The 13161-nt window shown below is 37.9% G+C and overlaps 1 protein-coding gene and 1 non-coding gene across 2 annotated transcripts in view; both read left to right on the top strand.

The window, feature by feature from the left end:
- The window catches only part of Tnpo3 (transportin 3), a gene marked incomplete at its 3' end in the record, with an annotated part of 86700 nt that overhangs the window by 43534 nt on the left and 30005 nt on the right, over positions 1-13161 (top strand). Inside the window, exons 6-11 of the mRNA XM_023702861.1 lie at positions 194-369; positions 1111-1249; positions 3375-3521; positions 6935-7042; positions 8064-8155; positions 10387-10526. Coding sequence (XP_023558629.1) covers positions 194-369; positions 1111-1249; positions 3375-3521; positions 6935-7042; positions 8064-8155; positions 10387-10526 — 802 coding nt within the window. The remainder of the gene's footprint in view (positions 1-193; positions 370-1110; positions 1250-3374; positions 3522-6934; positions 7043-8063; positions 8156-10386; positions 10527-13161) is intronic.
- LOC111813040 lies at positions 1911-2017 on the top strand. The gene has a single exon (XR_002818385.1). It is a non-coding gene; the product is annotated as a U6 spliceosomal RNA (small nuclear RNA).

Genomic DNA, 13161 nt, shown 5'->3' with positions numbered 1-13161 from the left:
AAAAAAAATGTCTGATTTGTGTGACATACAGGAAAATAACAGTAATATTGGGAAGATTGATGATTGTGTCCTGTGGAAAGCCAGGACTTCTGGGCTGTTACGTTCTTAAAGTACATATCCAGAAAAAGCTGTGATGGTTTTCCTGTTACTTGGATTACTATGCTCATATTTCTTATCTCTCTGTGCCGCCCAGCAACAGGATAAAACCTCATCCAACCTACATGAAGCTGCTTCAGACTGTGTGTGCTCAGCTCTGTATGCCATAGAGAATGTGGAGACTAATTTGCCGTTAGCCATGCAACTCTTTCAGGGAGTCCTGACGTTGGAGACTGCCTATCACATGGCTGTGGCTCGTGAAGATTTAGACAAGTGAGTAACTAAAGCTGGACCTCTGGGTTTATCTGCAGTCTGCTGTTCTTTTAAGTCACATTTAAGATTTTTTTAGTTTTTGTGTGTTGAGAATTGAGCCCAGGGCCTCACACATGCAGAATGCTTTAGTAAGTAAGCACTCTATCATGAGCTACATTCCTAAGCTTTGGTTAAGTCACTTCATTGTATAGCTATCACTTGTGATTCTTAGTGGTTCTGTTTAAATATAAAAATAGTGTATTCTGGGCCAGGGAGATAGCTCAGTAGAATAAGTGCTTGCCTGGCAAGCACGAGGTCCTGAGTTTAATCCTCGGTACCATAAAAAAAAAAAAAAAAAAAAAAAAGTATATTCTATGTTCTGTTATTCTCATCCAAACCTAGAGTGCCAAATTGGATATAGGAGAGGTTGGAGTTACCAGTTATGGAAAGTATTAATTTTTGTACTTACAAAAGATACAGTTGAAGAATTAAAGGTAAACTTTAAAACACCAATTGTAATTTGATGGGAATTTATATTGAACTATTTTAGTAATGGAGAATTTGAACTGACTTGCCAGTCACTTGCTTATCTATATAGAGGTAGCTGATCTACATACAGGTGTCTATTGTGGATGCTGTGATATAGCATACTGGATAATTTCTTAGGCTGAGAAATCTTTTATTCATTTGATTTATGGTGTCTGTGAGTATATACAGTATCCAGATTTCTGACTTGCTGCTCTTAATCTCTTTTTTCTACAGAGTTCTGAATTACTGCCGTATTTTCACTGAACTATGTGAAACTTTTCTTGAAAAAATTGTTTGTAGTCCAGGCCAAGGTCTTGGAGATCTGCGAACTCTGGAATTGCTTCTGATCTGTGCAGGGCATCCTCAATACGAGGTGATGTCAGTGCTGTACTGAGGCCACATTTTACTAAGCTGTATATTCCATGTTGTCTTTATTTCATTTCTTCATGCCCTACATGTGCTTTTGAGAAATTGGTCTTGGTTTTAGTTACTGTGATGTAGGAATTATGTCTGTGTGGGAATTTTCTATTTTCTTACTTGATTAGGTGGGTTAACTTGGTAATTCTCAAATAGATTCTCAAAGAATCTATTAGAAAGAAGCCTTTCCACTAAGCCCCTTTCTAGCTCGATTCTGTAGAGCTTAACAGCTAAAAATTATACTGTATTTCTTTGCTTTTCTTTATTGTTACACAATTGCTGAGATAAATAAAAAGGAAGGGCTTGCGACATAGCTTTGACGGTCTAAATACCTGCCTGGCAAGCACAATGACCCAGGTTCGTTCCCTGGTACTGAATGCCATGCTGACCCAAAACCCAGGTACCCCGTGGTGGCACACACCTGTAATCCCAGTGCTGGGGAGGCTGAGACAGGAAGATCACTACCAGTCTAAGCTAGCTGCATAGGGAGACTTTGTACTAAATAAATAGATAAATATATTTTTTTAAATTTTGCTTTAAAAAGGATTTTCTCTCCCTTTGTCTTCTACCCATGAAAGGAGGCAAATGAAGTTTTTTTGGTTTGTTTTGTTTTTTTGGTGCTCGCTTTGGCAGCACATATACTAAAATTGGAACGATACAGAGAAGATTAGCATGGCCCCTGCGCAAGGATAACACGCAAATTCGTGAAGTGTTTTGTTTTTTTGGAACCAGGGATTGAACTCAGGCCCTTGCACTTGCCAGGCAAGCGCTTATTCTACTGAGCCATCTTCCTGGCCCCAAAAGAAAAAGAAGGCAAATGAAATTAACATGAGGCTTGTTAAGTTATATTCAGAGATTTACAGATAGATAGCTTGCCTGGTAAGTATTCTAATCTCAAGTATATAATGAAATAATTACAGAATTTCAGAAAAAGTTTTGAAAGACTTTAAAATAAAAAAAAACAACACATTTCTGTATCAGTTTATTTAAATTCACAATACATTATCCTGGGCTAACCAAATAGCTCAGCAGATTAAAGCGCCTGCAAGCAGGTACAGGGGCTGGTTCAATTCCCAGGCCTGCCCTGCTGGCCCCGCCCCCAGGGCACACTTCGATAGGTGGTTGAGACTGGGCATGGGTGGCGTGTGCCTGTAATCCCAGCTCTTGGGAGGCTGTAAACAGACGGATTGCGGATCATGGATCGGATTGCGGATCATGGATCGCTAGAATCCAATCTAGTAGTGAGACCCTGAACACCCTGTAGAACCTTCTCTAAAATACACACACACACACACAAAATCCTGCTGGGCATGGTGGTTCATACCTGTAATCCTATCATTTGGGAGGCTGAGGCAGGAGGATCTGAGACTAGCCTGTCCTACAAAGTGAGCTTAAGGCCAGCCTGAGCTGTGTAGTGAAACTGTCTCAAAAATAAAATAAATTTTAAAAATCCATTATACTTTGGAGGAAGTTGTCCCAATAGGAAGTGTAAAGCCATTGGGACTAATACAGAGAGATATGTGAGGGTATAAGATAATCTTACTAGAGGAAAAGTGGCTTTTTAACTGGTTCTCCTTATGTATAAAAATGCATCTTCTAGGGCCAGGGAGATAGCTCAGTGGAAGGTCCTGAGTTCGATCGTTGGTACCAAAAAAATAAAATTAAATTAAATTAAAAAGTGCAGAAAAATGCATCTTCTTTCCCATATGGCTTTAGTAATAATAATAAAACCATCCTTTTAGTCCTTTTCTTTTTTTTTTTTTTTTTTTTTTTTTTTTTTAAGTTTGTGTGTGTGTGCATACGCGCCCAGGATCTTACTACACAACTTGGACTTAGTGATCCAAGTGTTTTCTGCCTCCCTAGGCTGGGGTTGGGATTACAGGTGTGCACTACAATGTCTGGACTCCATTGCTGGCTCAGCGTGCCTGGGGGCAGGGCCAGCACAGCATGAGATGCCGGGGATCAAACCCTGGCCCCTGTGCTTACCTAAGCAAGCACTTAGTCCACTGAGCTATATCGCCGGCCCTTCTTAGTCATTTTCTTATTAAAATAAACCATGCTTTCTCTTTTTAATCTGACAGGTAGTAGAAATTTCCTTTAATTTTTGGTACCGACTAGGAGAGCATTTGTACAAAACTAATGATGAGGTCATACATGGAATCTTCAAGGCTTATATTCAGAGGCTGCTTCATGCCTTGGCTCGACACTGCCAGCTGGAACCAGACCATGTAAGTTCACTTCTCTCTTTTTTTTTTAAATTTTATTGAGAAACACATAGTTTCAAAACAGGTCGGTAGGACAGTTACAATAATTAATATATTGCATATTGTTGTCTTCTTAGTGGTTATTCATAGTACAAGATGCAGACATTATATCCTGTCCAAACACTATTAATACAAATCTTTCCTTTTTTAAAATTTTTAATTTTTTTTGGCGGAACTGGGAATTGAACTCAGGCCCTTGCACTTGCCAGGCAGGCGCTTACTCTACTGAGCTATCCCCCCAGCCCAATACAAATCTTGCTTCTCATTGAATTAAGAGAAAGTAGCTATGTATCTTTCCTAACTATTTTGTATGTACAGATACAAAATGGTCCTTTATTTGTATCCCCCCCCTTTTTTTTTTCATTTAGTTTTGCCAGAGATGGGTATTCCATTGCCATTTAAATATTGTAGGTGCATGAATTGAGCAAAATAATCCAATATAGTCCAGTAGTCCATAATAGTAGTGGGTTATCCATAGGACTGGCAATGTCAGAAGCTGTTGACTTGAGCCTTTTACAGCTCAGCATATTAATATGACTTTACTTTTTATACCTTGTTTTTATATTTTTCTGTTGGATGGTTAAGACCAAGATAAAGCAAGACCTGTATAACAAGAAATGTAACTTTTGTATCTGCCAAGGTCACTTCTTCAAATCTTAATTTGCTCATTTCAGTACTAACTTGAGAAAATTAGAGCTAATAGAATCTTCAGATTTTGCCACTTAAGCTTTCAGTGAAGAAGTCAGTACCTATACAACAAAGAGTAGGCTGACATACAAAAAATATTGGTCCTGCTGAGCCAGTTCTTATCCAGGAATCTATCTTAGTAGTTCTGCAAATGAAAAAATAGCTATTTTGTATTACTTATAAAAATAAAAATTAGGACTGGTGAGATAGCTCAGTGGTCTAAAGTGCCTGCTTAGGCAAGCCCAGGGACCACAGTTTGGTCCATTGTGGTACCACGTGCCTCGCCAGCCCCACCCCCAGGGCAGGCTGAGCTGGCCAAAAAAAAAAAGAGAAAGAAAGAAAGAAAATTGGTAAACCATGTGTAACAATGTAAGAGAGACAAATTATGATGTAGCACTTTGCTGAACCACTGTCCACTAAAATTACTGATGACTACTGAAATAGTAATAGTTGGGTAAGAAAAAAAATCAGAATGTAGATTTTTAATAGTATAATATGCTTTTAATAGTTAATATGTTTTTAATAGTGTAATATATATCTTTAAAACTAATACAAAAATGACATGCTTGTGTAAGGATGTTAAAAATTACATGTGGTTCCATCTCTGTGTGTGTGTGTGTATTATATATATAATATATATATCTTTGTATTATTTACAATGATTTTATAATTTTTAAAAATATAGAAATAATCCATATGCTTTGAAGAAAAGCAGTTTCTAGAAATTTTAAATATTTTTTTAAATTTATTTCGTATGGGTCTTGCTATACAGCTCAGAATCAGTGATCCTTCTGTCTCAGCTTCCCCAGTACTGTGATTACAGGCGTGCACCACCATGGCACACCTGGAGTTCCAGGGCCAGTATGCCATGCAGTACCCAGGATCCTTGCACTTGCCAGGCAGGTGCTTAAACCACCGAGTTGTCTCCCTAGCTCTAGAAATTTTATTTTAAAAGTCCATTACAATGGGGCTGGTGAGATGGCTCAGTGGTCTAAAGCACCTACTTAGAACGAGCTAAGCTAAGCAAAGCACAGGGCCTGCGGTTCAATCCCCCAGCACCACATGCCAGCCCGCCCCGCCCCCTGGTGGGCTGAGCTGGCCACACACAGACACAAAATAAATAAATAAATTTAAAAAAAAAAAAAAAAAAAGGTCCATTACAAGACCTTCCTTCAACCTTCTTGGATTTCTTCAAATTTTACTTCATTTTGTCTTTTCATTAAATCTAGGACCAGGAGCAAATTTAATTGCTTGTAAATAAATCTGACATGTCATAGTCTTAATTTGAATTTTAGTTATTATATTTGAGTCATGGCGTTATATATCACTTTAGAATCTTAGTGATGACCTGGTCAAATGGTTTTTCAAACCATGTATCCACCACCTTAATTAAAAAAAAAAGAAAAAACTACAGAATCCTATCTTTCTATTTTAAAAGACTAACACATAAGTAAAAGTAGGCCTGCTCTGGTTTTTTTAATTTTTTTAATTTTTTTTAAATTTATTTATTTATTACGTTTATTTAGTGGGGGGGGGGAGCTCAGCCCACCAGGGGGCGAGGCTGGCAGGCATGTGGTGCTGGGGGATCGATCCCAGGTCTCTGTGCTTTGCTAAGCTTGCTCCAAGTAGGTGCTTTAGACCACTGAGCCATCTCTCCAGCCCTGCTCTGGTTTAAATGATGCTGTTTATTCCTTTGATAGTTCGTTGGTACCATTTCCCTTCAAGGTATTTTCTTATACTTGTTATGCTATATAATTTATATAGTACTTTATAAATTCATCCATCATTTCATCTGAGACAACCATCATTCCCTCCATATTCTTTGACTTTAATTTTTTTGTTTTAAGAGTAAGATTGAGGGCCTGGAGAGATGACTCAGTGGTCTGAGTGCCTGCCTGGCAAGCACAGGGACCCAGGTTGGATCGCCAGTACTGCATGCCGTGTCAGCCATAGAAAACTGGGCACATGCCTATAATCCCAGTGCTGGGGAGGCTGACACAGGAAGATCACTACAAGTCTGAGCTGTGTAGGGAGACCTCTGTACCAAATGGATGGATGGGTGGATGAATGAATGAATGAATGAATGAATGAATGAATTAAAAAAAAAAAGTAAAGTTGAACCAGATCAGTTCTCAGTAGTACTAAGGGCTTTTTCCAGGTATAACCTAGGATTCTCATATAGGCTCTATCTGAACATTAATTGCTAATACTTTACATACATAAATATATTGTGATAGGAAGGATTTATATATAATTCTATTTTCTTTTAGAAGTTGTTGTGATAATGGTTGATTTGGAAGATTTTGAACAGCAAAGCTTCAGAGACTTGTTTGGTACTAAAGAGTTGACCCTAGATAGGCTTATAATTAGCACTTTTTCCAGGTTGCTTCTCACTTCTACTACCCTACATTTTTCCACACATAAAAGAGATACAGCTTGGAGAGATAAAGAAGACACACATATGAACTGAAGAGTTTCTCATAGTAAACGTAGAGAACAGGTGGTTTTGATTCAGCATACCCAACAGTTTGGGAGACCGTGTTCCCCTGTCATAAAATATACTTATGTTTTAGGCAGCTTTGGTTCATTGGGTTATAACTGCTTAATGGCATGTTGTTCTGTTGATTTGATAGTAGTCATTGAAAGCCTCTGTCAGTTTAAATTAAATGTTACCTGATTTAAATTTTCAGGAGGGGGTTCCTGAGGAAACTGATGACTTTGGAGAGTTTCGGATGAGGGTATCAGACCTGGTGAAGGACTTGATTTTCTTGATTGGGTCAATGGAATGTTTTGCTCAGGTAAGCTCCTGTGGAGGTCTTGAGCCAATTTTATTGATCACCCCTAGGCCTTCTATAAATGTTCCATTTCTTTTCTTCAAGTTCAGTGGCTAAATGGAATTATAGGTACGCAGGTGCCTACCACATTGCCTGGCATATAGTAGCTATGTTTATTCAGTATCAATCCAATTACAGTCCATAGGTAATTTAGTGATAGTGTAGTCTGTTACACTTGCTAGTGATAGCTGTTCCCTGGTACAGCTGGAATAGAAGATGATAAATAAGAACTGAAGCCTCCAGGATACTTACAGGGAATTTGGACCTAGCCAGGACAAATAAGCAAGTTGTTGTGCTTTAATAATTTTATACCTGCTCTTGTCAACTCTTCTGGTTATTTGGCATTTACTTTTTCTTCCCTGTACAGTTTCATCCTAGAAATATGGAATTTATAGTCTTGGTTTTCCTGACAATCAGTTGCAGTCTTATTTCACATCATTACCGTTAGCATAATTTGAGGTGATTTTTGTGTTGGTAGATTGTATTCTAATGAGGCTAGGTATCTCTTTTGTTAAAAAAAAATCTGCTTGTACGTCTTCTAAGCAGCTTTTATAGGAACTGAAACTGTACTGCCAGTATTGATGCAGACAAATAATTAAAACAATAGAAAAGTAAAGGTAATATACATGTAGAGGATTTACATGTGTCCTCATTTTAAGTGTGCTTTTGTATTTATCAGCTGTTAGGACCAGGAAAAAGACTTGTGTAATGTGTTTTATTTTTCTATAATATTCATTTTCTGGGGGCAGATGATGATCTTGATTAAATTCTTTGGAATCTAAATGGATTTATTTCAAACATTAAAATAATTATTCTAGTTAATGAGGATGTGAAAAATGAAAATAATATTCTTATGTGGCCCTGAGAGATAATGAGATTTAGAAACAGGGAGCTGGATTTTTTTTCTAACTGCATTTTAAAATTTTTATTTGCTTTGGAATTGTTTTCCTTTTAATGGATCTATAATGCAACTCTTCTTCTCTAGTTATATTCTACTCTGAAAGAAGGCAATCCACCCTGGGAGGTGACAGAAGCGGTTCTCTTTATCATGGCTGCTATAGCAAAGAGTGTTGATCCGTGAGTGTCTAATAAGTCTTTTGCTGGGAACTCTTAAGTATCAAAAAGAAGAAATATTACACCACTTTTCTCTTATGCTGTATGGTTAGAAATCTCAGAATGTGTTACTTCTATAGTGTTCTCATCTTCTGACTTCTAGAGTCTTGTTGAGGGTGGCCTATATTCTTAAGCCATGTTTTACCTATATTTCATAGTTAAAATGATGTACCCTCATGCTAGGAAGAGAATCTGATCTATTTTTCTAACTGAGGCTCTCATTTCAAAGTAGGTATGATCAAGAATTTGTTATGAGTATTAAATTGTTGGTACTTGTTTAAAAATAATTGAACAGGCATTAATATGACTCTGCTACTTTGGAGACCTTGTTGGTTTTTCTGTTTTGTTTTGTTTTTTTGGTGGTACTGGGGATCAAACTTGGGACCTTGAGCTTGTCAGGCAAGCGCTTATGCTGCTGAGCTATCTCCCCAGCCCTGGTGACCTTATCTAAATTACCAATATTAAACAGTTTTTAATTGTATTGTATCCCAGTTTTTCTTAGAGGATCATTTATGAATTTTAGCAAGGCAAGACATATGCCTCATTTTACCTAAAAGAATAGCAAATCCGAAAGGTAGTGATTTTTATTATTACCACAGAAAATTTTTGTTTGACTTCTGGTTACTTAGCATAGAAATTCTATTTGTGACATGAATCCTTTCAGACAAGATTTACTTTCTGTCATGAGTTTATACATTGATATTAGGAAGATGGTTAAGACAAACAGTCATTAAAACCGAAGTGCTTCTTTTTTGGTTGCTTTTCTGGGCTTAGTCAATGAGATTTTCCATTGTTTCTAATCCAGTAATATTAAGAGTTAAAGTTTTGTTTTTCTCTATTAAGTTCTGGTCCTGAGTTACATACTATGTATAATTTGCTTTTAAACCTATTTTGGTGTCTTTGGAACTTTCTGTGACAGTCTGAAGATTACTAAAATTATTAATTCTGGGTGTGGTGGCCCACATCTGTAATTCCAGTATTTAGGAGGCTGAGGCAGGAGGATTGTTGTAAGTTTTTGGCCAGCCTGATCTAAATAGTGAGTTCAAGGCCAGTCTGAACTACATAGGGAGCCTCTGTCTCAAAACAAAAAATCATTAATGTTCTGAAAGTTTAAACAGGATGGGCTTCATTAATTAGCTTAGTGTCCAGAGGGAACAAAAGGCATAAATAAGAGGAGATTTTCTATTGTTTGTTTATATGCATGTTTAGCCAGTTGCATTACAAATTTTTAGTCCATTGAAAGGATTTAACAGACCTAGTTATCAGCAGGGGGTGCTCTTGTACTAATCCAGTATATTTACATTTTAAACATCATTTCTGGATTAAGTTATATCATTTTGGGGCATCCTCCACTTTATTCTTTTTCTTTCTTTTTTTTTTTTTTTTTTTTTTTTTTTTTTTTTTTTTTTTTTTTTTTTTTTTTTTTTTTTTTTTTTTGGTGCCAGGAATCCAACTTAGGACCTTATGCTTGCCAGGCAGGCATTATGCCACTGAGCTACATCCCTGGCCCCCTCCACTCTGTTTAAAAGAACTTCAGCAAGTATAATTTGGGAGTGGGTAAGTTCATAGTGCTGTGGAAATTGCTGGTTAACCTTATTTTTCCTTTGTGTCCCAGTTAGGGAACTATAGTCTATTCCTGAAGCTTTTTTCAGTTAGTGAGCTGGCCTACCTATACTTTTCTGGTCTTAAAGTTCTTAGTACCCAGCTATAAGAAATCTTTTGGAAAATAATAGCTAATAGAAAAGTGAAATATGAAAGTTATTCGTTTAGACACTCAGCCTTATGTTTTGAGTGCCCACTATGTGCCAGGCACTGTTCTAGGTGCCGCAGATAGTAGAATAAATGGAATAAATTTTTTATAAGAAGATATTTATTCCCAGTAAGTTTCTGTCTCTCCTATTGAAAGAGTCTGTCTTTGATAGCATGATGAGTCTTTAACCAATTAAGCCATTCTTCTGGCATTCAGAAGATTAAGGAGTAGTGTGCTTCTCCCCAAACAATTATATCCTTCACTTATGTCTCTTCCTTTTTTTAAGAGTCTGGAAAACATTCACACCTAGTATTTAAAACAAAAAATTTGAATGGTTGTTTATTTATGAAGTCCTTCAGCAATTTGATGTTTCACTTCAGCCAGGTACTTTGCCAGAATATAACCTCTGAAGTCAGTAATTTAAATACTTGCTTTCTGTACTTAGGGAGAACAACCTAACACTTGTGGAAGTCCTAGAAGGAGTTGTCCGTCTCCCCGAGACTGTGCATACAGCTGTGCGGTATACTAGCATTGAGTTGGTTGGAGAAATGAGTGAAGTGGTTGATCGAAATCCTCAGTTCCTTGGTATGTGTGAACTCTCTTCTGTTTTGGCTACTTAGGATTTTTCTGATTTTTTCTCTTCTGTTCTTTTTTTTTTTTTTTTCCCCCAGCTTTTGGATTGTTTTTGACAGGAGGAGTATTTGTAGACACTGAGAGTAAGTATATTGTAAGTTGCTTAGTTGAGGGGACATTTGTAATTGATTAGATATACAGATAAGGAAATTGTTTGAGGCTGTTACTCTGTTTAAGCATGAAGAGTGTTAAATACATGTTCTTCATGTTCTGTTTAAAAACTAAGAATTATTCAAAAGTAGAGGGCCAAGGAGATAGCTCAGTAGAATATGCACTTGCCTGGCAAGCACAGGGTCCTGAGTTCAATCCCTGGTACCCCCCCCCCAAAAAAAAATTTGGGGTGGCAAAACAAGATAAATACAAATTAAGAGTATTGAATTATATTACCTCTGGCACTGGCCTTTTGGACCTGCAAAAATAACTAAAGGTCATATAAAATAAATTTAGAATTGAAGGTAAAATTAGAAATCAGTTATCCTAACCTCCTCTTACAGATATAGGTACTAAGACCCAAAGAAAGTGATTTATCCAGAGTGCCTGATACATATATAGACATAGATATATATGGATAGCTCATATCAAGCATCTGAAAGGGAAGAATGTATTCCAAGAATTTAAGAATCCCAAAATTTAGGGGTCAGGGAAATGGCTCAGTAGACTAAGTACTTGCCTGGCAAGTGCAAGGGCCTGAGTTCAATCTCCGGTTCCATAAAACAAAACAAACCCCCCCCCCCAAAATCTGTGAAAAATATCACATCCTTACATTTGATGTTTCCTTTGCAGTCTTAATTGTCACCTCTTAAATGATTTTTATTTTACGTAATCTATCTGCTTTTAACAATTAAAACACTTATTATTTTTTTTTTTTTTTTTTTGTAGCCAGGGATTGAACTCAGGCCCTTGCACTTGCCAGGGAAGCGCTTATTCCACTGAGCCATCTCCCTGGCACCCTAAAACACTTATTTTAAAACAATATGAGGGGCCAGCGAGACAGCTCAGTGAACTAAAGTGCCTGCTTAGGCAAGTACTGGGATGAAGATGCAATCCCCAACACCACATGCTGTACCAGCCCCACCCCCCAGGGCGGGCTGAGCTGGTCAGAATCTGTATGTAGTAGCACATGCCTGTAATCCCAGCTCTGGGAAAGCTGAAAACAGGAGGATCACTATGAGTTTGAGCTGTGTAGTGAGACACTGTAACAACCAAATACGTTTCTTTAAAAAATGTGTTCAATGTAGTTTTTTTGTTTTTGTTTTTCCATTTCTAGAGGGCGTATGGTAGACATGCTCACATTAATTTTTTTTATTATTTCATTTTGTGTATTTGGTACAGGGTCTCATTGTGCACCTCAGACTATTAGTGAACCTCCTGTTTCAGCCTTCCCAGCGCTGGGATTCAGGTGTGCTCTGCCATGCTCGGACTCGGCCACCAGCTCAGTGGACACCAGGGGTGGTGCTGGTGTGGCACGCAGGACCAGGGATGGAACCCTGGTCCCTGCACTTGCCAAAGCAGGTGCTTAGTCCAGTGAGCTGTCTCCCTGGCCCGGACATGCTCACGTTAAATGGAAGCACTTTCTAAGTTGATTTTGGTTTCCGATATCATACTCAGGACCTTACGCTTACTAGGCAGGCACTTACGCCACTGAGAAATTTCCCCAGCCCTCAAATTGTTTTTAAAATGCCTATTTTCTAGTTCTTAGATCTTTTCACTTTCATTATTTGCCCCAGCTCTTTTTTGGTGGTGGTGCTGGGGATTGAGTCCCAGGGCCTTGTGCATGTGAGGCAAGTACCTGTACTACTCTGGCATTCTTTTTGAATCTCTTTTCATGGGGGGAGAGGGAAGAGTGAATTTGATTATTGTTTGATATGAAGAAGATGTCTCAGTATTTGCCCAGTCTGATCTCGAATTCCTAGGCTCAAATGAGCCTCTCCAGTCAGCCTCCCAAGTAGCTAGCATTATAGGCACACACCACTACACTCAGCTTTTTTGTTTTGACTTAATGTCTTCAGCAAAGCTAAGTTGAACTGCAGAATTTCCACTCAGCACCCTTGCATTGTCTCATTCAGATATGTACCTTGCCAGTGAATAAATTGCTATGTGTTCATACTCTAAAAATAGCCTAAACCACAAATACTTAGTGTGAGAACCAGTAAAATCTTCAATGCTAGTTGTTGAGCTATGTTCCAGATTTTAGGTCTTCTGAGTATTATGCTGAATGAGCATTATGCTAAAGAAACTTGGAATGTTTGAGGATGGAAGAGGCTGTGCTGGGTTGGTATATTGTATTGATTGTTAGATCAAAAATGAAGATAAATGGTTTGAAATGGGCCTTAGCACTTTATGCTTTCTGTCTGGGGGTGGGGGTGGTTTTATGGCTTTCTGTGAGTCCCTCTGAAATATAGCCAACCTGGTGGGAATTAGAATATTTCAAGTTTGTATAACTGGAGGGAATGTTTTACTTTTAGTTTTCAAAGGTATGTTTGCAAAGTATAAAATTGAATGAGAGGGACCAGGGAGATGACTCAGTGGAGTAAGCGCTTCCCTAGCAAGCGCAAGGGCCTGAGTTCAATCCCTGGTTCCGCAAAAA

The sequence above is a fragment of the Octodon degus genome, unplaced genomic scaffold (assembly GCF_000260255.1).
Source record: "Octodon degus isolate 3935 unplaced genomic scaffold, OctDeg1.0 scaffold00160, whole genome shotgun sequence".
NCBI classification, from domain to species: domain Eukaryota; kingdom Metazoa; phylum Chordata; class Mammalia; order Rodentia; family Octodontidae; genus Octodon; species Octodon degus.
This window is presented reverse-complemented; position numbering and strand designations above follow the sequence as displayed.